We start from the raw sequence: 27829 nt of genomic DNA on the forward strand, positions 1-27829 counted from the left end.
GTAAGGTGGGGACAGTGCCGCTGCTTACCTTGCAGGGCTGTTGGGAGAACGAGACAAGGGGGGGTGCAGCTTTACACACTGCAAAATGGTGGCGTCCTGGAATCGCAAACTTGAGCAGCGACACCAAGGTCCTTAGGGGGCTTATTAAAGCAGCACAAATCACAATAGCCAGCAGGTGGAAATACCAAATGTCCATCAGCTGAGGGTTGGATAAACAACATGGGGTCCATACTTATTACGGAATATTATTCGGCCACAGACAGGAACGAAGCACTGGTTCATGCTACAATGTGGAGGACCCTTGAAAACGTTATACTGCATGAAGGAGGCCAGACGCAAAAACCATATATGATCCATTTACATGAACTGTGCAGAAGAGGTAAACCCATAGAGACAGGAACTAGATTAGTGGTTACCAGGGTTGAGGGAGAGGGGGATGGAGTTTCTTTTGAGGTGGATGGAAATGTTCTGGAATTAGACAGTGGTGATGGTTGTTCAACTCTAAACATACTAAAAACTACTGACTGAACTGTAAACTTTGAAAGGGTGAATTTTACAATATGTTTTATTATTATTAAATTATTATTATTCCTCAAGAATATTATTCCTCAAGAAAACTGTGATTTAAATGCCCCTCCCTAAGCTCCAGACCCAGGCTTTCTGACTCAGTAATCACACACTTTACACGCTCCCCAGGAAGTTCTTATAATTGCAAAACTGGGGAGGGAAGTGAATCCAGTCTGGCTCTGAGCTGCTCCCAGGATCCAGAGAGGACTCCTGATAGCCCATCCTCAGGCCTGGCCTCTGAAAGTCGGGGAAGGAGAGAGGGAAACAGACAAGAGGAAAAGTCAAGCGGGAGGGGGGATGGGGCGCTACTTTAGACAGGGTAGTCGGGGCCCTTGCACCATTATCTCCTGTTGGAACAGTGCCTCCCCAGGAAGCTAGATGACCCCTGTGGTAAGGCATTAAGAGGTGGGGACAAAATAAATCGGGATGGAGGGGCACATCTCCTGGGCAGAACTCCAGATAGTGTGATAAAGCTCATCACTCCTGAAGTGCGGGCCGCCCATGGCCACTTCCTTCTAAAGAGAACAGGATGGAAACAGGGAAAAACAGAGAAACCTGACCAACAAGCCCGCAGCCAAGTGCTCAAGATCAACATGAGGGCTTCCCTGGTGGCGCAGTGGTTGAGAGTCCGCCTGCCGATGCAGGGGACACGGGTTCGTGCCCCGGTCCGGGAGGATCCCACGTGCCACGGAGCGGCTGGGCCCGTGAGCCATGGCCGCTGAGCCTGTGCGTCCGGAGCCTGTGCTCCGCAACGGGAGAGGCCGCAGCAGTGAGAGGCCCACGTACCGGAAAAAAAAAAACAAAAACATAAAATTAAAAAGTCTCCCCTCCAGGTTCCCCCGGGGCACCTAACCGAGTGTCCCCCTCAGGGTCGTCAGCACTGCAATACCTTTTGGTCACATTTGAATTTAGGCCACAGAACAGTGCTGCCCAAATGAGTCAGCAACCCGGCCTTCTGATTTTAAAGCAGTGGATCTTTCTGAAATGCTGGAAATGTCCCGTAGCTGTCTGATCCAGGACAGCAGCCACTAGCCCCACGTGGAAACTGGGCGCTTTCGGGGGACTGGCGTCCTCTGAAGGGGCGGGGCCCCAGATACGGGGCCGGTCGCCCACCAATGCACCTCGATGATCGTGGGGTTGAGCACATTGGGAAGGGCCCGTGGTCCCCCTGCACAGAGCATCTGTGTTCAGTCCCAGGTCAGTCTACCTCAGAGGTCTGAACCTCTGCCACGGGGGAGCGATATTCTTACAGCGAGGAGACAGTGGTCCAGGAAAACAAAGAATTAATTACAGCGAAGAATCGAGGAGGTGGGCGAGACCTTCCAGGGACTCTCGGCCCTGCCTGTGCAGGAGAATCTGCCGGATCCCCGGCCACACCTGGACCGAGGGAATCGGAACCTCTGGGTGGGGCTCAGGCCTCGGCCGTGGCTGGGAGGCCAGCCACTCTCCTGTGGTCTCCAGGGGACTTTAGTAGAAGCAGTGACTTGCCACTGGTGGTACCTCCCATCTAAAGAGGGGGCTAGAATTACAGTCACAGCAGCAAAAGGGAAACGCAGAATGGAAAACACCTCCTCCGGAAAGTCTCCCTTCCTGGCCCCAGCTGAAAGGGGCAATGCGGTGGTACCTACCAAGCAGGGCCCTGATCATAGCACAAGGCTGCTTCCCTACCTGGGCTCCCACCAGAGAGTACGGCTCCTCCTGGGACGTGGACACCGCCTGCCCCTCTGAGGTCTCCGAGGCAAGGCGGCAGCATGAGCCCCGCAGGCCTGACGTCACCTGCTGTTTCTGGCCCTTGGCGGCTCCCACTGGTGGGGGCCCAGCCACTTCAACGGGTACCCGTTCCATCCTTCATCTCCTAGAGCCCTTGAGCCCTTGAGAGGTGGGCCGGGACTGACACAGGTGAATCCTCAGCTGCGTCTGATGCAGCCGTTTAGACAGCGGGGGCTCCTGCACGCAGCGGCAGTGTTGTTTCTTCTCACGACAGCCCTCACGGTGTTCTCTCTGTTGAGTGCGGTGACAAGTGGAGCAGGAAAGACAGGCGGCGGCCAGTTCTCCAGGGCTGCTGTGTAAGCTGCTACCAGGACCTGGACCAGATCCTGCGCCCAGTGGCAGGCTGTGTGAGGGATGCAGGTCGGGGAGTGACATGCGCCGATTTGCAGTTTAGAAAGAGAACTCTGGGGGATGGAGTGGGGGTGGGACTCGGTCTGGCAGCAGGAGACTCACCTGGAGGCTGGGAGCAGACGTCTAGCAGAGCTGTAGCACCTAGGGCACAGCCATGGGGATCTAGAGGAGGAACGGACTGAAACCAGAGCCCATGGACGGTCTGCCAGTGTCCAGAAAAGCCAGGTCCGGGGACGCCTCCGGACCCCACCCAGGTGACCACAGCTACCTGTGGCTCCATACAGCCTGGCAGTGTCCCCGCCGCCAGCCCCACCCCTGGGCCCGCGAGCCCCTCCCTGCCGCTCCCTGGCCACCAGGGTCTGGCGAGGGAGCCATCCCGCCAGTCGCACGGTGCACATCACGGCTGAGCCAGGGGCTCTCAAATGCCTCCGACATGGTGCGAATACACTCTTGTGTCTTTTTGCCATCTGCCGCTGTCATTAAAAACTTACATTTCCATCTGTTTTCACACTTTTCTCGCCTCCCAGCTTCCCTTCCCGGAGGCATGTAGCATGAATCCCACGCCGAGGACCCGAACGTTCCCTCGCCTCTTGGAATCTGAGAGCTTCTCCGCGACGCACAGGGGTTAGGGGTAACGGCCTTTGTGGGTGACCAGAGCTGTTAATTCCTCTTAGGTCGCTACTGACAGTGACCTCTGCCCCTCCCCCCACTCCTCCACACACACTTTGCGGGGAGCCAATTAACAAAACTTTTTGTTGGTCGTTTTCATCTGTATGTGTGGCTTTGGCATTAAAAATACATGAAAAATAAACTGCAGGGCTTCCCTGGTGGCGCAGTGGTTGAGAGTCCGCCTGCCGATGCAGGGGATGCGGGTTCGTGCCCCGGTCCGGGAAGATCCCACATGCCGCGGAGCGGCTGGGCCCGTGAGCCATGGCCGCTGAGCCTGCGCGTCCGGAGCCTGTGCTCCGCAACGGGAGAGGCCACGGCAGTGAGAGGCCCGCGTACCGCAAAAAAAAAAAAAAAAAAAAAAAAAAATATATATATATATATATATATATAAACTGCAGAGATTAGTAACCATTCCCCCAGAATGTATTTCAGGAAGAACAGACTAGAGAAATAAGGATCAGAGAGCCATGTTTTGAGTTCAAAACAAGTTGTCATTCTAGACCAGCCCCGAAGAGACACCCACCCCCCGCTATATGGCATCCCTGACCTTTCATGAAGGGTCAAGTCCATGTAGAACCCAACAAACCCACAAGGTTGCGACCACAAACTACACCTGGTAGACCTTCTCAAATACAGCTTTGCAAGTGTCAGCCTAGTCACTAACATTCTAGAGGGCTTTTTAGACCCTGTGCCAGGCGTTATTCTAGGTTCTGTACGCGTGGTCATCCGCTGCATCTTCCCAACAACCTAGTTACTACCCTCATCTGAAGACTGGGGAAAACTGAAGCTCAGAGAGGCCAAGTAACTTGCTCCAGGTCACCCAGCTGAGACATGGAGCCCGGGGATGGAGCCCAGGAAGCAGGGGCCAATTCAGGGTAAGGAGAAGGTTTCTGCTGCTGGGCCCCTGGGGCTCAGACCCTTCGGAACCTGGGGCAGCTAGGAAGCCGGGTGCCTCACGGTGTGTCCCCGGGCCAGCAGCACTGCCGCCCTGCGAGCTGCACAGCAGCAGGCCCTACCTCAGACCACCCTGCGACGGGATCTGGATTTGAACCAGCTCCCCGCTGCGAAGCACTGGTTGCCTCACGGCCCCCACAAGGGACAAGGAAGGTGGGGAAGCTACCCGCTAACTCCCATCCACAGTGGGTGAGGGGTACTGCCAGGCGGCCCTGAGAGCCTGCACCCCAACTGCTCCTGCACCGAAGGAAGCCCTTGGAAAGAAAGGTGCGGGTGCGGCAGCAGAGCCCTCTTGGCGCATAAGGGGGCGCTGCCCCTGCAGATGTGGCCCCAGGTACCCTGCTCTTACCACCCACATTCACACCCTCAATCTCCCAGACTCCTCACATCCCCGTGGAACTGTGCCCATTCCCCAGATGAGCAAATGGAGGCCCAGGGAGGTTGGTGACCTGTGCGATTGCGACTCCCGTTTACTGACTGTCTGCTCTGTGCCAGGGACCACGTGGGGTTTTACGTAGATCATTTTCCTTCATCCACATGTGCACCCCACGTGGGAGGTCCTGTTACCCTCACTTTTACAGGTGAAGAAAAGGTTCAGAGAGGTTGAACGGCTTCCCAAGGCCACACAGCACCATGCGTCTCCGGCTGACACCCTTGCACCCCTAATCTTTCTCATGGCTCCTAAGAGGGATGCTGGGGCGGCAGTGGGGTCCCATGCCCCCTGATGTCATGCCCTAGAGCTTGCACGGAGCAGGCCCCCTACACCTCACCCCTCCCTCACGGGGAGACACAGCTTGCTTGAAGGCAGAGCCTCAGGGGCAGTGAGTAGCGTCACGGAGTTTCCTGCAGCCTGGGGTGCAGATGTCACCAGTAAGGGTCCCCCTCACTCAGCCGGCACCGTTCTGGGGTGCGTAACCCGGGCTGGCTTCACCAGGGCCTCCAGATTCAAGAGGCCCAGAGCCCAGGACTGGTGTGGGTGCCTTGGACCTCAATACCTTTCTTTCTCCAGGAGACCAAGGGGACTCGCCTGGGCCCTGCACGAAAGCCAAGCCAGCAGCCCAGGGCTGCACAGCCTCTGGCCGCCCCTCCACCTCGCCTCCAGCTCACAGTCCTCTTCCCATGGCCAGCACCCCAGGGCTGCACAGCCTCTGGCCGCCCTCCACCTCGCCTCCAGCTCACAGCCCTCTTCCCATTGCCATGGGCACTAAGAGCCTGGGATGAAGTGGCGATGAGCCAGGGCAGGCTGCTGAGTGGGCTGGAGGCCTCTGAGCGGTGCCCAGGAGGTGTGTGGGCTCCTCCAGCTGTGGACGGAGCCAGCCCTCAGGGCGAGCACCCAGCCCCGAGACCCAACATCCCCTGGGTTCCAGAGGGAAAACGACGGGGACAAAGTGTCAGCGTCACATCCAAGCAGATGTGAGGGGCACTGGGAATCCAGGCGGAAAGGGATGCTTTGCCCGGACAATCAACGAGAAATATGTGCTGGGAGGCAGCTCTGTGGGGATGGTAAGAGAACAGGGTCGGGGCCTCCCTGGGGGTGCAGTGGTTAGGAACCCGCCTGCCAATGCGGGGGACGCGGGTTCCAGCCCTAGGCTGGGAGGATCCCACATGCCGCAGAGCAACTAAGCCCATGCGCCACAACTACTGAGCCCACGTGCCACAACTACGGAGCCTGCACTCTAGAGCCCGTGCTCCACAACTACTGAGCCTGTGCTCTAGAGCCTGCAAGCCACAGCTACTGAGCCCGTGCACCACAACTATGGAGCCTGCACTCTAGAGACCGTGAGCCACAACTACTGAGCCCATGCTCTACAACTACTGAGCCTGTGCTCCAGAGCCCGCGAGCCACAAGTACCGAGCCCGTGTGCCACAACTACTGAAGCCCGCGCGCCTAGAGCCTGTGCTCTACAACAAGAGAATCCACCACAATGAGAAGCCCGTGCACCGCAACGAAGAGTAGCCCCTACTCGCCGCGACTAGAGAAAGCCCGTGTGCAGCAATGAAGACCCAAACGCAGCCAAAAATAAATAAATAAATTTATATTAAAAAAGAAAAGAGTATGGGGTCTGGGTTCAAATTCTTACTATCTGATGGCCTTGGGCAAGGGATCTAAGCCTCTAAGTTCCTCAAGTGCCCCATCTGTAAAATGGGGATAATAATAGTGTCTATGCCGGGAGACTGGATTATTATTCCCAGCCCGTCTCTCACTCCCTTTAATAGACACGTCCATCCCTTCCTGTGCCATGGGACCGCCCAGCTCACCCACGTGGGGTTTGGCCGTGGGACTTGCTGGGCCCACACGCCAAAGCTGAGAATGCTCTCGCACGGCCTGGCTTGTGCTCTGTGCGTCTGTCACAAGGACGCACTGCAGTAGCTGCTGGCCACAGAATGAGGCGGCACAGGACACTCCGCAAATCAAGAGGCCAAGACCATCCAAAGACCCGTCACCAGCCGGACCAGCCCCTCCACGATAAGCGATTCTCCGGAGCCCACCTGTGTACCCGGGTGTGCACCACCTTCTCTGCCCGCCCAAGAAGCAGGGTCCACTGCTCGTTACACGGGATCTTTACTTACAGTGCAAAAAAGAAATTATAAATCACTTTTTGGACTGTTTCAATGTCGGTAAGACAACTTGTAAAAAATGAAGCCAGCCCTTTGCAAGAAGTCCTTATATGTGCAGACCTCCTGGGCACCCGTCTGCATGGCCCAGGCCGCTGGGAGTCTGTCTAGAAGAAAGCCTGTCCCTGGTACCCAGATGGCCGTCACTGTGCCTCGCGGTCGGCAAGAATATGTAGGCATCAGAGGTCCGGTCCACTCAACGGGGCCTGGGAAATGTCGTTCTGGACGAGGGCAGGGCCGCTTCCTCGCTCCTCTCGCCACGCCTCTGCTGGTCCAATGCCGGAATCTCTCTGTCTTCCCAGCCAGCGTTCTCAGCACATCTGTCCCAGGCACCGCGGGACACGCCAAGCGAAGGGCAGCCAGGGAAGGATCCAGTGCAGGCAAATCCCCGACCCACGCGTGCCTTCTCCTCAGGCCTCAGGGTCTGCTTCTCCATCCTCCGGGCCCGACCCTGACTCCTCCAGCCAGACTAGGAGACAGAGGGGGGCGTCAACATCTGGATGGGCCCCACCACCACAGCCAGGCCCCTTTCCCTGGGAGCTCCATGGCCGGTGCCTCTGGGCGCCTTGCTTTGTACCAACGCCCCAGCTCCCTGTGCATACGGCACTGGTGTCAGCCGCTTCTGAGAGGGGACCCCAGTGATGCTGGGTCTCACCTGGGTCCCACGGGATTTCCCACCCATCCTCTGCCCACACCCAGCACCGAGCTCCCCCAGATCTCCGGCTGAGGTCCCTGGGATTGTACCCCTGGCTTGGCCTCTTCTGAGTGCCTGTCTGGAGATGCCTTCAGGCCCGAGGCTGGGCGGGAGGTCCCCGCTTCTAGACGGGGAGTTGAGACCCAGAGAGGGGTGACCTTCCCCCAGTGAGCAGGGTAGTCTGGGCAGGGCAGGGTTCTCTCCAGTCCCTCGCTGTGGGGGGAGCCCCAGGTATCTGATCACCACTCAGAGCCCACAGCCCTGGAGGAAGTGCTGCCCTAAATATCGCTGGTGAGAAGACCAAGGACACAGGCCGCGTGCGGGCTGTGAAGTGAGGCCCTTGACCTTCCTTGTCACGAGTGCTCACGGCCTCTCTGAGGCACAGCTGTTCTCTGTGAGACAGGGGAGCCGAGGCCTCGTTCCCAAAACCACACGCTAACGCGTGGCAGAGCCGGGATCCAAATTCAGGGTTTTGTGCCTCCAAGGCCTGTGCCCTTTCTCCTACACCTCCCTCTCTACATGGTCAGGCCTGAGCTCTGCCACCGGACAGGACAGGAGGGGTCCCCTGTGCTGGTCCCTCGGCACTAATCCACCCTGGGACTCCGTGGGCTCTCAGGGCCTCTGGGCTCTCACCCCACGGACCCTGAGGAGTAACCATGAGTCTCCCCGGCACTCACACTGGCCCTAGGAGCAGGGAAGGTGGTTATGATCCCATCTTACAGATGAGAACACTGAGGCACTGAGAGAGAAGGGAGCGTAATGGCAGAGCCAAGGACCAGGGCCTCGGCTGCCCACACTCAGCTCTCTGATTAGACGCTGAAGCAGAAACCCAGCTCTTCTCCCACCCTGCTGTGTGCCCTTGGGTGAGTTGCTGTCCCTCTCTGAACCTCAGTTTCCCCAGCTATAAACTAGAGATAAGGGCGGTACTCACAGCCCACAGGGTTGGAGCGAGAATTAAATAAGATTTGTGGAAAGCATTTAGCCCAGTGCCGGGCACTTGAAAAGGTGACACAGGACTGTGACCAATGGCTATCACTACTGTGCATGGCCCAGCTCCAGTAACCACACGGGGCCTGGCCCGAGCCTGACGGCTTCTCCAGCTCATTCCCCCTGGCGGGCAAGCTGACATCCAAACTGAGAACTTCTGGAAAAGCCTCCCCAAGTCCCCCACTGACTCCCACCAGTCCCACATCAGCCTTGAAGGCCCGTGTCCTCTGCAGAAGCCAGGCAGGGCTCGCGTGACGACGGTTGATTGGCTGAATGACGGTAGCCACTGAGACGGGGTCTAGCCTGGCAGTCCAGAGCGCAAGCCCCAGACCTCACGGCCTGGGTCTGAATCCCAACTCTGCCACGTACCAGCAGTACGGCGAGTGTCTCAACCTCTCTGAACATCAGTTTACCCATCTACAGAATGGGGATGATGAAAACGGGACCTAACTCAGAGTTACTGTGAGACCTGAAGGAAAAAATAATCATAATCAGTAAGTCCCCTACATACGAACCTTCAAGTTGCAAACTTTCAAAGACGCAAACGTGCGTTTGCACGTCCAATCGCGTAAGTTAGTTCACGTGTCTGGCGTACATCGTCACGTGTGTGCATCCTCTGCAAGGGGCTGTGCGCTTGTGTACTTTACTGTACAGAACTGTACAGAGTACAGCGGTACAGTATCCTTATTTCAAGCCCAGGATGTCCGGAAGCAAGTGTAAAAACAGCGGTGATGTAGCTGGTACGGTACTACCCAGACATCACTGGACCGTTTTTTCAAGAGAGTAGCTAGACTTGAGTCCAGCAAGAAACCAGAACCTGTGCCGTCAACGTCAGGCACGAGTGAGACTGCAGCCGGCCCTCCGTCTCCTGTTGCTGACGGTCCTTGCCAGCCCCTGGGTGCCAGGTGTCGTGCTCTACTACTGTACTTTTCAAGGGACTGTACCGTACGATTAAAAACGGTGTCTTTATTTTTTGTGTTTGTTTTTTACGTATTATCTGTGAAAGGTATTATAAACCTATTACAGCACGGTACTATCTAGCCAGCTGTGTTAGCTGGGTACCTAGGCTAGCTCTGCTGGACTTCAGGATGCGCTCTCGGAATGGAACCCGTTCGTGTGCAGGGGACTTACTGTTTATTCGCAACAGCAACAATAAGTCTGTGCATGAAAAATGTCCCACTGGCTCCGACAGTGTCCAGAAAGGGGCCGGGGGTGGGGACACAGCAGTTTGGGCGGCTCCCTCTCACCCTGTCTCTGGGAATGGTCCCATCCCTTCTCTCCTCCCTGCAGTGCGCTGCCACGGAAGGCGCGGAGATCAGCCACAGCCTGGGCGCGGGGGAGTTTCCAAGCCTGTCCTGTCCGGCTGAACCACGGCGGCCGGCAAGACGGAGGCCCAGTTCCCCAGCTGCAGGGGAAGGCACCTCCATCCGCCACCTCCGTGGGCCCGCCCAGCCCCATCCATCACTCGCCCGGCTGCCGGCGGGGGCTGTCTAGCTAATTACTTAACGTACCATATCTTGCTGAGGCTGGTGCCATGGCGAGGGGCCCACGGGGGAGTGTACGCAGAGCCGAGTGTACATTTTTAATAAACTGGGGGTGGGGGCAGACCCACAGCCCGGAAGGGGGCCCCCCAGACCCCCTGGCTTAGCATGGTGGCAGGGTGGCCTCACCTGCCCTCCGGGAGTCCCTCGGCAGGATCACGCCCGTGGGGGTCGGCGGGGTGATGATGATGTTGGGCACATCCAGGTGCTTGTCGCTCAGGACGGGGGCCTCATCATGGCTGCTGCTGACACACATTTTTAAGCCTGAGAGGGCAGGCCGTGGAACACACACGTACACACACGACAGAGAGACAAGCATCAGTGGCTGCCGGGGACTGCCCCCCACTCCTGCCGGCCGCCCTTCTCCAGCACTGTGTCCCCACGCCGCACGCGAGGAAACTGCGCCTCAGGACGGCGCAATGACCCGTCCGACCCTGCGCAACTTGGCGAGGGCGTGAGTTTGCTTTGCTTTGTTCACTACTGTGACCTGGGTGTGCGACACGCAGTAGGTATTCAAAACACGGCTCTGAATGGATGAAACCAAGCGGGCTTGAACCGGAACCCAGACCTGTCCGAATCATAGCCATGTGTGAAGTGACCTCTCCCACAAATTATTTTCTGAGAGAGTTTGCGTGAGATCAGTATCGTTTCTTCCTTAAGAGTGATGAACTCACCGGAGAAACTGTCTGGGCCTGGAATTATCTTTGGGCGCTTTGGTTTCTTTAATAGAGACGGGGCTATTCAGATTTTCTGTTTCCTCTTGCGTCCATTTGGCTACGTTGCATTAATCAAGGAATCTGTCCATTTCTTCTAAGTTGTTGAATTCCTTCTCTTCTCTCTCCCATAAACTCAGTCCAGGTAATCCAGCCCAGCCCAGTTTTCATCTCCAGCTGACATAAAAGTACTCTCGCCAAACCTCTTCCTTATTCTCCCCCTCTGAGTCAAAGCCGTCACCATGCACTGGAAACCAGAGCCTCGGCCACAGTTCTCCTGTCCTCCAACCCTCCAACCCTCCGGCCAGTTTAATCAACCACCAAGCCCGCAGATTCCACCGCCTTAGTACCTGGGACATCCTTCCTCTCCCCCTCTCACGCCCCTAGCTAGCCTCTCCGCCCCCCTCTCATGCCCCTAGCTAGCCTCTCCGCCCCCTGGCTTACCCCTCGGCGGCCCGCCCTCCAAACAGCATCAGAAACAAACCTGATCCTACCTCGCAGCTGCTCAGAATTCTCACCAGCTCTTGGTAACTAGCTACAGGCAGCATTTTTCCAAAAGTGTGTCCCCTGCAACACTGGCCTCCTCAGACTCCCGCAGGAAGGGGGCTCCATGATCAAATGAGTCTGCGAATCCCATCTACTCTGTCCTCTTGGAGAGTCCCATGCATGTTAGAGAATTAAAGGCTCTGAGAAGTCCTGCACTAAGGAAGCTGCTTTCACTGTGCTTCAACCCGGGCTTCCTGAACTTAAATAACCTCGATGTCTGTTTTTGGAGGGACACCTGTTACCATCTCACAAGACCATGAGTCATGAGATACGTTTTGGGAAATGCTGATCATAAATTAGAGTCAGCCTCTTAGCCCAGCCTTCAGCCTTCACGGTCTGGCCCAAACTCGTTTTGAAGCTTCATTCCCTGCCACCTGCCCACACGCCCCGAAATGCCCACAGTCCCCCGAATGCCCTGGGCTCCCCAGCCGTTTCATGCCTTTGCACAGGCCGCCCCGCCTGCCTGGAGCGCTCCTCGTTGCTTTGGCAGGGTGGTGACCTCCTACTGAACCTGCAAAAGCCAGCACAGTACGCTCTTCTGTGGGGGAAGATGTCCCGGGTGTCTGACCCCGCTCCTTCAGTCTGAGGTCTTCCAGGGCTCATCTCACTGCATGGCAACGCCTAGTTCTGTCTCCCTTTACTGTGCACGGCTGGAGGACAGCCTCTACTCACTCAGCCACATGTCCCTTGAAGCTAGCATTCTGCCTGGGACAGAGCAAGTAGGGGTGCTTTCAATTTTAAATAAAAAACAACTTCAGGGGCTTCCCTGGTGACGCAGTGGTTGAGAGTCCGCCTGCCAATGCAGGGGACACAGGTTCAAGCCCTCGTCTGGGAAGATCCCACATGCTGCAGAGCAACTGGGCCCGTGAGCCATGGCCGCTGAGCCTGCGCGTCCGGAGCCTGTGCTCCACAACAAGAGAGGCCGCGATAGTGAGAGGCCTGCGCACCGCGATGAAGAGGGGCCCCCGCTCGCCGCAACTAGAGAAAGCCCTCGGACAGAAACGAAGACCTGACACAGCCATAAATAAATAAATAAAATTTTAAAAAAACACAACAACTTCAGGCACTGCTGAATTGGGTAGTCACATCTTTGTCTCTATGTCCCATCACTGAGGGTTTTTTTTTTCCCCCCAAACAGCCCCAGACTGGATTGCTTCAGCTCAAGTATCTGAGCCCCTAGCCAACATGAGGAGCCGAGCAGTGGGGTGGCCTTCCCTGACCCCCACTGGGACAGTGCTCCTAAATGACCACTCTAGGGTTGGGGTGGTGGTTCTCAAGTATGTCCCCAACAGGTGGAGTCTAATTCCCCTCCTCTCCAGCACGGGATGGACTGAGGATGAATTCTAATGCCTAGAAAAAGAGGGAAGGGATGGCGTGTGACTTCACGAGAGGTCATAAGAGACACCGCACTTCCTTCGTGCTCTCGCTCTGGGGAAGCCAGCCGCCACGTTGTAAGGATGCTCAAGCAGCCTGAGGAGAAGCCCAGGTGGTGAGCCAACAGCCGTGGGAGGGAGCCACAGAACTGTTCCTCTGTGACGGAACCTCCAAGCTAAATCATCCCTGAATTCCCAACCCCCAGAAACTGTGAGATAATAAATATTTAAGCCACTAAGTTTGGAGGTGATTTGTTACGCAGCAGTAGGTAACTGATACAGTCAGCACAGCTTGCCTGTCCTTGAAACTCCATTCCTGTTTCCCCGCTAGGGAGCCCTGTGGCCCCCTGAATCTAACAGGCTGGTTAGTTTTGTAGAAAGAGGCCACGTCCCCTGCATCAGACTACAAGCCCTTCAGGAGTACCCACCAAGGCCACTGCCGACCTTCTTGAAAGCCTTAGTATGCTGTTTCTTCCTGCCATCTTACACAGAAGCCCAGAATGTAAAACACATAAAAAGAAGCCACTTGGAGGAAGCCCTCCTGTTATCACTGCACCAGTCAGCCTTTAAGGATCACTGGCCACGTGCCAGACACTTCCTCCTTCAGGCTTCATGGCTACCCCGTGAGATGCAAACTCACAGACTGAGGACCAGAGAGGGTAAGAGCTTGCACAGCGGTGAACACCCAGTGCACAGGCAGGGGCAGGATCTGAACCCAAACCCGGGTCTGTCTGACTCCAAAAGCTTCTGCTTCTTGTAACCACGATCCTATAACAGAGCCAGGAAACTATCTGAAAGGTGCCTGAGAGTAAATATGTTTTACTTTGGGGGATATGCAGTCTCTGTTGCAACTTCTCGGCTCTGCCACTGAGGGCAAACACAGCCACAGACAATATGTGAATGAGTGGGCGGGGCTGTGTGCCAATAAAACTTTATTTACTCAAACAGGAGGAGCAGCCAGCTCTGGCGCAAGGGCTGTGGTTTGCCACAGCCAGCTCTATAACATCCAGGGGTCGGGGAGTTTGGATCAGGGACATGCCTGACGTCCTAACAGGCAACAAAGGAACCTCAAAAGCCCGAGGCTCGTTAATGCCAAAACCAAAACCCAAATCCCAGACCTGGCTGCTGCTGCCGCCAAGTGACAGGTGCTGGGCGTGAGGAAATGAACGGAATGAATGAATGGGAAGTACCTGCCCAGTGAGCTGGGGCCAAGACGGTGTTCGGTCCCTGCGAGCTTCCTCTAGAATCATCCACAAAGTGCGTCTCGGGGAGCACCGGCCACAAAAGCAAGGTCTGGTTATTATTACCTGGAACCGAAGGGAGTCTCCCTGCTCGGTCTCCAAGGCCCCTTCCTCGGCGAATATTCCAAAGTTCTAAAATAAAAGGCTAATGGAGAAAAACCACACTCCTCCCAGGGCCATCATTTGCATTTTAACATGTTCTGGGAGCTCAGTGACAAAGCCCACATTCTTCTGTTGTGGCCTCTCCCGTTGCGGAGCACAGGCTCCAGACGCAAAGGCTCAGCAGCCATGCGCGGTATGTGGGATCTTCCCGGATGAACCCGCGTCCCCTGCATCGGCAGGCGGACTCTCAACCACTGCGCCACCAGGGAAGCCCCAAAGCCCACATTGTTAATCAGGAAGCATCAGGTCGCTTGGTGGGTCCTGGAGAGATGCTGGAGGCTGAGAGGAGAGAGGGGAGGAGGGAGGGGAGGGGAGGGGAAGGGGGGAGAGGGGAGGTAAGGGGGAGAGGGGAGGTAAGGGGGGAGGGGAGGGGGGAAGGGAGAGAAAGGGGGAGGGGAGGGGAGGGAGGAGAGAGAGAGGAGGAGATGGGGGAGGAGAGAGGAAGGAGGGAGAAGGGAGGGAGGGAGAGAAGGGGGGAGGGAGGAGGGAGGAGCGGGCGGGAAAGGAGGGGGCCAGGACTCCTGCCCTTCTCAAACCCCCAGGCCCCCCCAGCCTCAGAGCAGAGGTGGCTGAGCACGAGGGAGCAGCTCTCAGGAGATAAAGCCGACTTTAGGGATTAAAAACAAAAGCCAGCCTTGCCCCAGACAAGAAGCTCATTTGTGCTAAAGCCAGAATGGTTATTTGTTAATTATGTGCCCGTCTCAGGCCAGTGAGAGCCCATTTCCTGAGGGGAAGGGCTTGGCTGGGATCCCAGGGGGCGGGGCCCCAGGAGGGAGGAAGCAGGGCCCCAGAGCGGCTGAAGATTTTGACTGGGCATGTGATGGGGGCTTGCGCAGGAAGCCTTCCGGGCTGGCAGCCGTCACCTGCCTCAACCAGGCCCTGCTCTGGGGCACACGCCGTCTCAGTTGTGGAGACGGAACCAGCTGGGCCTGAGCTCTCTGGCCTCCTGGCGCCCACTTTCCCACGGGGGAAACGCGGAGGCTGTGATGGGAGGCCAGGCCTACTGCCTCTGAAAACCTGGTTCGGCCCTTGCCCATGCCCTGCTCCTGGGCAGTGGTTTTCCATCTTGGCTGCCTACTGCGGCCACCTGGAAAGTTTAAAAAATATCCCGGGGTGGGGGGGGGACCCTGCCTCCAGGGGGCCAGATTTCACCGTGCTACACAGGCCACCAGGACTTTAAAACGTTCCTGGGTGACTCTGACAGCAGGGCTGGGACCCCCTGAGCTAGGGCACCTGGGAACACACGGCTTTCCTCGTATCCACGGCTGGAAAAATGGAGCTCTGATACCAATCTCGTAGGAATGAAATACAAGGTATGGGGCGTGGGGCTGCCCAGTGTGGGAGAAGTGGCCTGGGGTCAAACACTGGGGGAGGTGAGCACTGCTGCCGCCTCCCACAGAGATGAGCCACCCCTTCTTAAGCACCCCCCGTGCCAGGCTCTGGGCGGAGTCCACATTAATCCTCACACCATCCCTCGGATTGCACGCTAGGGTCATGGCCATTCTCCAGCGAGAAAACCAAGGCTTGGAGAAGGAAGGTGACGTGTCTGAGGACACGCAGAGGCCAGGTGGCTCCCAGGCCTGAGCACCCACCTCACTCCTTCCGGTATCAGCCACCACTTCTCATCCTTCAGAAGCCCTGAGCCAGGCCTATCCTCTGTTCAGGATGCCCCAGGCACGGGGGACACCGCACCATTCCTGGCCCCCGAGCCACCCAGAGGCCGCCAAGAGCAGGCATCGTGGCTTAAGGGCGCCCTCTGCTGGCTCTTTTTAAAATGGCGCTCGATCAGCACCCTGGTGCCGGCTCGCAGACCCTGCCTGGGATCACGTCCCTGGGACCATATCCACTCTTCCCCAAGGCACCATCACACAGTGGCCCTGCCGGACCCACAGTGCAGTGGGAGGCCAGAACGTACACCTGGGTTCCTCCACTGGCGGGGCTCCACCTCTGGGCCTCCTTTCCTCACCTGCAAAAATGGGGGTACTTCATATTCGCCACCTCCAGGGGGCGCTGAGAAGATTAAGAGCCACACTGAAGCCTTCACTCCAGCCTAGGGGTCTGACTGTTACACGCATTTCGCAGGTGAGGAAACCACAGAACCCGCCTTGCAGTGCACACTCAAGAAACACAAGCTGTTATTATTAACATGATATTCTAACCTTAGCACTTATTCACTGACACAGCCAATTCTGAGCACCACCTGCCCTCTGCGTGCAGGTCAGGGACCTTGTCTCATCCCTGCAGTCACACAGCTGTCTGTGGAGTGACTCTGAAAAGATATTCCTGGTTCCAACTTAACACTCAAAGGAGACCCTTCCTCCTCATTGGGTTGGAAGGGCCACGGGCTCGGGAAGGAGGAAAAACCGAATCTGAGTCTCGGTCCTCCTGCTTCCCTTCTGTCACTTCCCCGAGCCCGGCCTGCTCAACTGCAGGGTGAGGGGATGCTTCCTTTCCCCTGCAGCGCACGGATAAAGCCCGCAGCACAGAGCCAGGCCCAGGGGAGATGCTCAGTCCACAGGCAGCTACTGTGCACCTACTGTGTGCTGGGCATTGTTCCAGGTGCTGGGGACACAGCAGAGAACAAGACCGTCTCAGCAGATGCTTCTCTGCTTCTCCCATCACACACTGACTTCCTCTGCCTCTTGCTTCAGGCCCCAGCAGCAAACCAGGACCCCAAAGAGTTCAGAGGAGGCTGGAAAAAATAACGAGGGTCCCCTCTGATCCAAGCCATTGTCGGGAGGGGCCCACATGGGTGATCTACGACAACAGGGCTCCCGGGAGGCCGGGGTCTGTGTGAGCATTTCGCAGGGATTCATTATTTGGTCCCTCCAACGAGGCCCATCTTCCAGATGGACACCCTGGGGCACAGAGAACTCACAGGGGATTTGACACACAGCCTGTCCTCCTGGGGGCCAGGAAGCAAAGAAACACGTTGCAGAGCCTGGGTCAGCGATGGGAGCAAGCAGCAGACGATGGCAGGGAGGGCTCTCGGGTGGGCGGCAGGCACAAAGGCCCTGGGGCCAGGCGCAGACTGGGGCTGGCACTAATTCCTCGGAGATGACCGGGTGTCTGGATTTAGTGCAGGTCTTTCAAAAAAAACAAATGGACAAATGCCTCCGAGGGTTCCAGATGCACTTAATCTTTTTCTTCTTTTTTTTTTAAATTCCAATTAAGGGGAAAGCCTTGCATTATTACGAACGAGGCCAGGGCGGATGGATGGGGGTTTTACCATTTCTCGGCAGCCCGGGCCCAGCGGAGATGGCACTGGATGTTTTAAATCTCTTTTTAATTAAGGGAAAAGCCCCAGCTTGCGTCAGGGATGAGCTACTGAAGGGAGAAGCTGGGAGGAGGAGACAGAGAGCAAGAAGCTTCGCCACGGCCAAGTGGGAAGTGTGTTCACCTCCCCGACAGCAACCGACCGCCTCCCTGCCTCTGCTGGACCCCGCAGTCCCTCCCTCCCCACCAGCCCTGCCGCTCCTGGTGGGCGGGCCTCTCTCCTCCTCACACCAGCCCCTTGGGAAGGCTTCTCGGGGTCTCGGCCTGCAGAGTGAGGGCTCAGATGGCAGGGCCAGCCCGGCTCCATCACGTCTCCACTGTGTGATGGGCAAGCAGCCCCGCCCCCGGCCCTCAGTCTTCTGGCCTCTAAAATGGACTCAAGAGTAGGCCTGCCCTCAGAGGATGACGGAGAACTGAAGGCAAAGAAAATCCACAAAGCCCTTGATGCCTGCCTGAGCCGTGGGAAACGCGTGACGTGTGTAGCGCTGGGTCCTCAGCCTCGGCGCTGCTGACGTCTGGGGCCAGGTTACTCTTTGTGGTGGGGCCGTCCTGCGCTCTGCAGGGGGCTGATCGGCATCCTGGCCTCCAGACGCTGTAGCTCCCGCACCGGTGACAACAAAAAGTGTCTCCAGACATTGCCAAGTGTCCCCTGGGGGCAGGGTTGTCAGATGAGATTCAGGACAAATAATTTGTTTTAGTATATGTCCCATGCTACATGTGGGACGGACGGACGTATCCTAGGCAATTAGTCCTCGTTTATCTGAATTCAAATGTAACTGGGCATCCCATTTTATGTTTTTTTTTCCCTCCTAAATCTGGCAGCTCTACCTGGTGGGGGGCAAGATACCCCAGAGCTGAGAACCACCGTCAGAGCTGTTACTAACTGAGACGTTATTTGGGTATTTCAGAGCAGGTGCCTGGGAGCAGGGGGTTTCCTTTGTCCCGAGTGGCTCCACTGCACATCTGCGTGGCTGGAGCCATGGGAAGTGGCTCGAGGATGGCCTGAGCCAGGGGACTGGCCTCCCCAGTTCGCCCTTCACCGGCTGTGCGGGCTGAGCAAGCTTCTTAACTTTTTCCTCAGCTGCAAAGAGGCTGCCAGTGGCGGGCCCCTTGGTGGAATAAAGATTTGAACCTTCGCCCTAGATACTAACCCATGACCTGCAGGGCTCTCGTCAGGACGTGTGACATCAGGCAGAAGGTGTCTGGGGCAGCCTGGCTAACAGCAGGGGGCCAATCGTTATTAATGCTATTAGTAGTTATTACTGCTATTAATAGGATATTGTGGTTATTACTGTGCAAATAGGCAAGGAGATCCCAGTTAGTCCCAGAGGAAGGAGGTGACTGGCGTTATCCAGGGCAAACCGGGGAGCACCTGGGGGAGTCCGGGCCCCGAGGATAGGGACGTGTCCGCCAGCTGTGGGCAGCTGAGGCCTGAGAGGGGTGCAGATGGGCAGCGAGACAGCAGAGCCCTGCAAAGCCGGGGAGGCAACAACGGCTGCCTCCGAGCAGGTGGCTGGGAGGGAGGTGAGAGGAGCCTGACTTATTACTACATATTCTTTTGCACATTTTACGTGACGTTTTACACATTCAAAAGATAAAATAATTTATGGGGAGGGGTGGACATAGACAGATTTAGGAGGTGGCATGGGGAAATGGGGGTGGCGGGGCATTCCTGCTGCAGGAAAGGTCTGATCAAGTTGAGGAGGTGAGACAGTAAAAAGGCGGTGAAAGGGCCGGGGGGAGAATTCGGAGTACAGGCCTGGAGAGGCAGGGAGCGGGGTGGGAACGCCACCAGGAACACTCCTTCTCCCTTGAATCACTGAGGAGCATGGCCCAGCGTGTGGTCGCAGGAGCCCAGGAAGCTGGGAGTCAACCTCACGGAGTCCTGGGCAATGGGGTCGAGCCGGTCTCCCCAGGCCAGAGACACGGGCAGCTGGAAGAGACTCCGGAAGGTCCATCTGAGTCCTGCTCTCACCTCACTCCCCAGCCACCCAGCTCTTTTTCACCTCTTCACTTGGAGACAGCCATGATTACTGTTTTCTTGTGTCTCCTTCCAGAATATTCTATGTATATATGTGCAAATATGTTCCCAGGCATGTGCCTCTTCTTTTTCCAATACAGGTGGTGGCAACAGAGCCACTGTTTTGCACCTTGTTCTTTTCACTTCACTGCAAGAGTTGGAAATGGCTCTCTATCCGTTCAGACAGAGCTGCCGGTCCTTTTTCACAGCTGTAGAGTATTCCCCTGCACGGCTCACCCTTCTGACCCACAGGTGGGAAGCCCACGGCTGGGCCCTCAGAGTGTGTCTCGCGGAGCCGAGGCCGGCTGTGGCGGGTGGCTGTGACAGGGGGCTCTGGCTAAAAGGACAGGTGTCCTCAGCGCCAGGCCCTTCCTGTCCCACAGCGCCTGGTCTGAGCCTTCGGCCCATGTAGATGCTGGGCTGTGCGGCCCAGACCCACCCCCCAGGGCCAGGCTAGTCCCCAGTGGCCCGGATGCTGCCCGCGGCTGGTTCACAGTTCAGCCCCTCCCAGGGCCTACCCTCAGCCCAGGAAAGGTGTTCACCCAGCTGGGTGGAGCTGGGGTGAGGCAAGCAGGGCGCTTAGGGTGCACAGCTTAAGGAGGCACCTGCTCTCGGGGCCAGCCCTCCTCAGTAGGTGACCAGGCAAAAGGCCTGTCCCCCGCCATCCAGGACAGCTCTGCAGGGCCACTCAGCTCCCAAACTCCCATGGGACGGGCGGAAGCCCAGCCCCGCCCTCAGCCGGCCTGGCTGCCCACGGTGGGCGTGGATGCCACAAGCGCTCGCCAGGCCGCAGGTCTGTCCTGCCACCTGGGACAGACCGAGGACAGCTGTCCATTTGTGTGCTGGACTCCCGGGCAAGTCAGTGACCTCTCAGGGTGGACACCAGGATCACTTACTCTTGCTTTGGCCGTGGAAGGCCTGGCCCACGGTCATAAATAAAATTTCAAAGCCATTCCGAAAGGGAAGAAAGCGCATGGGCGCATCTTAGCACATCTGCGTGCGCACCTTAGCACGTCTGCGTGCGCACCGCACCCCGGGGCCCAGTCCCAGCTCCTGGCACGCCTCTTCCCCTCCAGCAGCAGCCCTGACCCGGGTGGGGTCTAACTCTGCCTGTTTCACAGTTAAAAGCAAAAAGCACTGATTCAGGGAGTGCTTGAAGACCCTCAGCCAGGTCACACGAGCCAGCTTCACACCCACCTGTCTCGGGCCCAGCGAAGCCCGTGAGGCAGAAGCATTAGGATGGGCGGGGGGTGGGGGGGTGGAGGGACGGCCAGAGGTGGACGTGGGGCAGCTCCGTCCTGGCCCAGAGCCACGTCTACACCCCAACCGCGAGGCTGAGGAACCGCGGCCCAGGAGGCAGAGAGGAATTCCACAGGCCCGGGCCAGCCGCGTGGCAGCATCTGGTAACTGGTGAACACGGCCCTCGCCCGCGAGTCCCGAGCAGCGCCAGGTCCCTGTCCACTGAGAGCAGCAGAGCCAGGCGGCGGGTCCAGCCCCGCCTGCCCCCTTCCGTGTCGCGTCCCCGCCTTGCTCCGCCTGGCCTTCATTCCACAAACACTTCCGCAGCACCTCGCCCAAGCCAGGCCCGGAGGAAACTGCGGGCACGGCACCAGGTGGCAGGGGCTCCTCGTGTCCGGGGTGCCCGGTCAGTTCCCGAGGCCCTCAGGGCCCCAGCGCGGCCACACTCTAGCCGTGTGACCTGGGGCGCGGAGCTCCACCACCCTATGCCTCGGTTTCCCCCTCCGTACCCGGGGGGCCATGAGCAATCGTCCTCAGAGCCTTGCTGAGCGGATGGCAGGAGATGCGGGAAGGCAGGAGTGGACCTCCCTACTGAGCCGAGGGGCTGAGAGGGCACAGCGACCCCTGCCATCCAGGGACAGGCCTGGGAGGGTCCCACATCTTAAAGTCAAGCGAGTGTTCATTCCGCAAACATTTATTGTGTCCCTACTGTGCGCTGACCCACAGCCGGGAACAGGGCTCCAGGGATGAGTAAGGCTGCGTGATTCCTGACCCCGTGGAGCCCCGAGAATAAGGAGGAGACAAAGGTTAATCCCGGGTGGGCCCCAGTTAGGGACCGAGCCGCAGGCCCTCCCTCCCTCCTTTGTAAGGAGGCAGGTGCTGGGTTTAATAAATCCCTGCCGTGAGCCAGGAGGGCCGCCAGCTCTCCCCCGGGAAGGGGCGGGGCCCAACTAAGCCCCATCTGCTTCAGCGCTTAGAACAGGCTTTGACTGCCCACCCCTCCTCTGAGTAGGCTGGGGGTCTCCTAGCCCCCCGAGCCCTTCTCCCGGTCAGAGATCTGTTCAGAAGGTTCCAGAACAAGCCCTGGATTGGAGCCTGCATCCCTGCAGCCCAGTCAAGCTAGCCTGGCCCTTGTCACCTTTGGGTGTCAGTCTATACCCCAGGCCCACCAGAAAAGCAAGGGCACAGGCCCCAGACAGTGGTTCTCACCCCAGGCTGCACAGGACAATCACCTGGGGAGCTTCTTCCAAACTAAATCCCGGCGCTGGGCAGCGCACCAGGGCTGCCCCCTCCTGTAGGTGCCGTGAGTGATCCTGGCATGCAGTGGAGGATGAGACCGCTGCTCTGCAGTGATTCCAGTGCCTCCAATTACTCGGAAAAGACATTCTTGATACAACGCTCAGCTTCCATGGCCGTGCCTGTCCCAGGGACCTCCATTCCCCCTGCTTCGCCCCTGCCCCTGCCCCCAATTCCAACCACATTTGACTCTTTGCTGCTCATCAGCTCACCAAGCCTGTTCCGGTCTCAGGGCCTTTGTTGCTGTTCCCTCTGCCTAGACACTGTTCCCTGCGTTGCGTGGCTGGCTCCAGTGTCGGCACTACAGAGAGGTCTTCACTTACCTCAAGCCCCTCTATTGCACCTCTTTGTTCAACTCCCTTTGCAGCTCTCACCACAAAGTCTACCAGCCCGGGTCCCGTGTTCACACATTCATTTCTGTCCCCTGTACGTGGAGGCAGGGGAGCCGTGCTTGTCGCTGCCGTGTCCCTGGACCCAGTGCAGTGCCCGGCACGTGGCAGGCGCTCAAGGACCGTTTGCCGAACAAATGAAAAGTCACACAGGAGCACAGCTCTGGCCTGGGCCTCTCCTCCAGGGGGAGAGAGCACCTGCTGTGTGTCGGGCTCTGTTCCAGGGTGCGCAGGGGTGGCGAGGTTAGGGACACCCCAGGATCTCCACAGGCCCATTTCACAGGTGGGAACACTAAACCTCAGTAAATTAAGATATTGAGCCTTGGCCATTCTCTACCTCGGGGTGGATCCCGCTGTGTGACCTTCCCTTTAAAAGTACGGAGCCAGCACGGTTCTGAAAACTGCTCAAGATGTATTAGCCAAACGAATGCCTTTGTCTCCTACCCTCGTGTTGCGCTCCTGTCCCCGAAGATGACTAGACCCCAGCTTCCTCCAGCCCCATCCGGCCAGAGCAGTCCTCGGTCTGCCCACCCGCCATTCCCCTTCAATCCCTCTGACACCTTCCTGCTTCCGGCGTTTGCCCGGGGAGTGCGTGTGGCCTGGGACACGGTCCCGTCCCACTCTTTCGCAGGCCAGCTCCGCCAGGCGTGCGGCTTCCTCAGCGGTACCACCCCCGGGCTGGGTGGGCTGGGTGGTGCTCTCTGTCCTAGCACAGAGCAGCTTGTGCTCAGACGTCTGTTCCAAGTAACGTGCATCTCCTCCTTACTTTCTGGGCTCCAGGGGTTCAGTAACCGTGGCCGCCTTGCTCAGCCCTGAAGCCCTGTACACCCGGCTGTGGGTTGGCACACAGTAGGGACACAATCAGTGTTTGTGTGATGAACAATCTCTCGACCAACTCTGGACCCCGCTGCGGGACAGCTGGAAGCATGTGTTTGCACTAGCATGGGGCAGTGCGGGGTGACTCTCACTTTTGCTGTGGTCCGGGGCTGGCCTCGGGCCTCCAAACGCCAATCAGAAAAATCGGCATCGTAACTGCCACCTCCCAACCACCTAAACCTGGATTACTGGGAGCGGAGGCTCTGAGCCCCAGAAGGGAGCCGGGAAAGATGCCCGAGCAGTCAGGGCCCCCAGTGCCCAGTGTCCTGGGGAATGCACCTGTGTCCTCCTCACTCCCCACCCTCAACGTGATCATACACTCCACAGAAGAGACTCTACAAAAGCCCCGACATCAGCCGAATCTCTACAGTGGGGCATCCTCAAAGCACCTGACCTGTCCTCCTCAGGACAGTCAAGGTCACCAAGACAAGGAACTTCTGAGACACTGGCCCAGCCCAGAGGGGCCTAAGGAGACGTGATGACTAAACGTAAGGTGGGTCCCAGATGGGATCGGGGGACGGAATAGGGATGTTCGGTAAAAACTAGGAAATTAGGATAAAGCACGGACTCTAGTTAAAATAATGTTATCTGTATCGATTCACTGACTGTAATGAATGTACCACTCTAATGCAAGACGTTAAGTCCAGGCTTCAGGCTGGGGACGCCCCGCTGAGAGCCACACGGCCCCGTCATGTTTCCTGGCAGTGCCACCTGAGGCCGACCGGGACAGACATGCTCAGAGAGCAGGAAAAGCACTCCCCCCTCCCCACCGCCTGCAGAGCCAAGCCCCTCCTGACCGGCCCTGGGGCCTCCAGCCTCGGTCCCTGTGCCTCGGCCTCCCCATCTATAATGTTACCTACGTTGTCCAGCTGTAGTTGAGGACGAGATGAGCAAACTGGGGGAAGACGCTCAGGGAACAGGGCCCGGATCACGGGGACAGACACGCCAGCCCTTACGTGAGAAAGTGCGAGGGAGGTGCTCTCTGGACGGCGGACCGTCCCCACGGGTCACAGCTGCTACAGCCAGGCCCTTGAGCACAAGGCCCCCACTCAAAGCGTCCCGCTGTGCCCACCCTCCTCTGGAACCAGAAACAAAAGGACTTGGGCCCAGCTGTGCTGCTGTCTCCCATGTCACACTCTCGTGATCGCCCACCTTGGGCTGAGTCTTTATTGCCAGACAGGCAACGAGCACGTTCTAAAAATAAGACAGAGAGCTACGTGCTTGTCCCACACGCAGGAGGCTCAGAGGTGAAGTGACTTGTGGTGGGCGGAGTAGAGTTCCCTCCAAATTCACATCTACCCAGAACTTCAAAATATGACCTTATTTGGAAATAAGGTCTTTGCAGATGTAATTACTTAAGGATCTTGTGACGCAATCATCCTGTATTTAAGACTGACTTTAAGTCCAAAGATGGGTGTCTCCATAAGACAAAGGGGAGAACAACGTCTTTCTAAGAGAAAGGACACAGGGAAACACAGGGGAGGAGGCCGGGTGAAGACGGAGGCAGACGCAGGAGGGATGCGGCCACAAGCCAAGAACGCCTGGAGCCCCCAGGAGCCAGAAGAGGCAGGAAGGATTCTCCCCTCGAGCCCCCAGAGGGAGCACGGCCCTGCTGACACTCTGATTTCACACTTCTGGCCTCTAGAACTGTGAGAAAATAGATTTCTGTGGTTTTAAGCCCCCCAGTTTGCGGTAATTTGTTACAATGGCCCCAGGAAACTAAAACATCGTCTTCTAGGGTTAATGTGAAGATTTAGGAGAGCGTGTGGATAAAGCCTCTAGCTACAGTGGTCACTTCAAGTGTTGAATTAAAATGTTTTCCTCTGAAGAGGCCATACCAGCGGAAGCTAAAGCTAGGCTTCAGGGACAGCCCGCCTGGGTTCCAATCCCACCTGGGTCCCAGCTGTGTGGCCCCGGGCAACTGCATGACCTCTCTGTTCCTCAGCTTCCTCACCTGGAAACTGGGAATCCTAGAAGTACTCACTTCGTGGTGGGAGGAGGGATGGATGACTTGACCCACTCAGAAGGCACAGAAAAGGGCCTTGCCTGGGCCAAGCCCCCAGGAGGAAGCCACCATTTATCCATATTACTTGACCAGGTTATTCTGATTTCTGGAATTTACCTCAAACAAATACTAATTTTAAAAAGTTAGAAAGCAAAGATGATCAAAATGACAGGATCCACGAAAGCAACACGCTGGGAACAACCCAAAGACCCACCCTTGGCGGAAGTGGACACACAAAGGCATTAAAGAATCGTGAAAGTGATACTGGCTGGAGACGCGCAGCACTCGCACCCAACATTAAACAAAATAAAAACAGAAGACAGTGCGCAAACGGCACGTCCCAGCACCAACAACCAGGCGGAAGCACACCTGTGGGCAGCGAGGGAAGCGACACAGATGAACTTCACCGGCGCAGGCATCCAGCCCTCTGCAGTTCCCCGTAAGAAAGAGGTTCCCAAGAGGGAGAGGACCCAGGGCTCCTGGGCTGGGGGGCCTGGGTCATCCTGGTGAAGCACAGGGAGAGGGGTTCTGCGCTCCCCCCAACCCCTGTGCCCTGAGTCACACCTAACCCTGTGTGGGCCTCGTCACCTCCAGAGACCAAGGCTGGGGGGGTGGGGCTGGCGGAGGGAGAAGGCGGTGGGCCAGCTCCAGAGCGCCAGTGAGGAAAGACGCATGAGCGCCCCTCGCTGGGCGCCACCAGCTCCCGTACCCCTCCCAGCACTCAGCTCCGTCAGGGCCCTTTGAAAAGCTCCCAGCCCAGGGGCACCCGGCCTGCTGCCCGGGCTTCAGTCCTGCAGGTGGGGGGCTCTCCCAGGGATCCTCAGCAGCTGTAGCTCCTGGGTCTCCTCCCCTGGCCGACCCCCAGCCTCGGGCTGGAAGGCAAGTGGTCCCCAGAGGCCCCTCCAGGACCTCGGTTTGTCAAAGATGTCCTGACACACAGCCGAGTGTGGAAGCAGCCCAGTCTCCATCAAGGGATAAACGGATAAACCAAACGTGGGCTACACACACCACGGAATATTATTCAGCCACGGAAAGGAAAGCTATTCTGACACACCTGCTACAACATGGACGAAGCTTCCCCGTTATGCTGAGTGAAGTTTCGCCAGACACAAAAGGACAGTGGTCGTAGGATTCCACTTATGTGAGGCACCCGGAGGGGGCAAATTCAGAGACGGAAAGTAGGCTGTAGGGGTCAGGGCTGGGGGAGGGGAAGGGTGAGTCAGGGTTTAATGCGGACCGAGTTTCAGTTGGAGAAGATGGAGAAGTTCTGGAAACGGATGGTGGGTGATGGCTGCACAACAATGTGAATGTACTCGATGCCACTGAATTGTCTGCCTAAAAATGGGTAAGGTGGCAAATTTCATCCCATGCGTATTTTACCACAATCAAAACCCAAAACAAAACGCTTGTCCTGAACGCCTGCTCTGTGCCCGGCACTGGGGAGACCCACAGCAAAATCTAAGGGAAAAGGGTCCTTGAGCGCCAAGCGTTCGGAGCTAACCCTCCCGGATGCCCGCTCGACAAACACCTCCCCCCGCTCGTCCAGGGGGACCACGGCTCCCCACTGGCCCACAGTCTTGGAGGAGCTGTCCGTCAAGACGCCCTGCCTCCCTCCGAGGGCCAACCAGAGGCTCCCTGGAGCTCACTCATCCCAGCTGCAGGACTTGAAGGCTGGTCCCTCATCCTGGGGCGGGGGGAGCCCTCCTATACCTCCTGACTTCCTGTGCCAGAGGGTGGAGCTGGGGAGACGCCTGGGACAGGCAGGAGGGGAGTCAGGGGCCGGTGGGCGTGCTGTACGTGCGCAAGGGGCCGCCAGGGCGACTCCCAGATTTCAGGCTGGGGAGACGCGGGGTGGGAGCATCCGTCACCCCATAATCAGCTTCGCGTGGGCCGTGTGGGTCTGAGGTGCCCTTGAGACATCCACACGCTGGTCCGAAGGGTCCAGAGCACGAGACAGAGGTCTGGGCTGCCTCCGCCGGCGCCCGTATCACCCCTCAATGACTCAGTGTCCTAGAACTTTCTCCCCGCTGGCCTTTCCCCTCTCCCAGCCCTCCTTCCCCGGCACCCGGCAGGTGGGACCACCTATCTCAGTGATGACAGGCCCCTCGGGGTGGACAGCAAATACCCCCGTGCGGGCGTGGCACCTTCCTCCAGGACCTCTTACCCCCTGACTCCGCACAGCCTGGGATTCATCCCTCCGAGGGGCCAACCAAAGCGTGGGGGGGCCCTGGGACGTTCCCCCATCACTCAGCTCCAGGGAAGCGGAAGGCCTGGAGGAGCGCTCAGCGCACTCGCACGGCGCCTACTGCGCACAGGTGCTGCCTTTAGTGGGCGTGCACCTTCCGTCTCAGGGACGCAACACTGGGGTCACAGGGTCCACTCTCTCTCCTGCCTCCCCCCACCTCCCCCGCCCCGCCCCCCTTAAGGGCTGGAGGGAGAGCCACCCGCTTACCTTTCAGGCAGGTCAGCTTCAGCCCCATGTCGGTGCCTCTGCAGCCTGGGGAGAGGAGAGGCTTGTTTGTATCGGCCACGCGTGTCCAGGCC

The 27829-nt window shown here is 57.7% G+C and overlaps 1 protein-coding gene across 3 annotated transcripts; it reads right to left on the reverse strand.

The window, feature by feature from the left end:
• Positions 1 to 6857: 6857 nt before the first annotated feature.
• On the reverse strand, positions 6858 to 27782 carry C19H16orf74 (chromosome 19 C16orf74 homolog). Of its 3 annotated transcripts, XM_060130475.1 has the most exons (4): positions 11357 to 11571; positions 10824 to 10869; positions 10279 to 10413; positions 6858 to 7396 (listed from the first exon to the last, which is right to left on the reverse strand). In XM_060130475.1, the coding sequence occupies exons 1-4, from the start codon at positions 11408 to 11410 to the stop codon at positions 7338 to 7340; spliced, it is 294 nt and encodes a 97-aa protein (XP_059986458.1). In that variant the 5' UTR covers positions 11411 to 11571; the 3' UTR covers positions 6858 to 7337. The 3 variants fall into 3 exon arrangements, with proteins under 3 accessions (XP_059986458.1, XP_059986455.1, XP_059986459.1); XM_060130472.1 differs by lacking the exons at positions 10824 to 10869; positions 11357 to 11571 and adding an exon at positions 27738 to 27782; XM_060130476.1 differs by lacking the exon at positions 10824 to 10869 and having other exon boundaries at positions 11347 to 11571.
• Between the last annotated feature and the right edge of the window lie 47 nt (positions 27783 to 27829).

Source organism: Lagenorhynchus albirostris, chromosome 19, assembly GCF_949774975.1.
Source record: "Lagenorhynchus albirostris chromosome 19, mLagAlb1.1, whole genome shotgun sequence".
NCBI classification, from domain to species: domain Eukaryota; kingdom Metazoa; phylum Chordata; class Mammalia; order Artiodactyla; family Delphinidae; genus Lagenorhynchus; species Lagenorhynchus albirostris.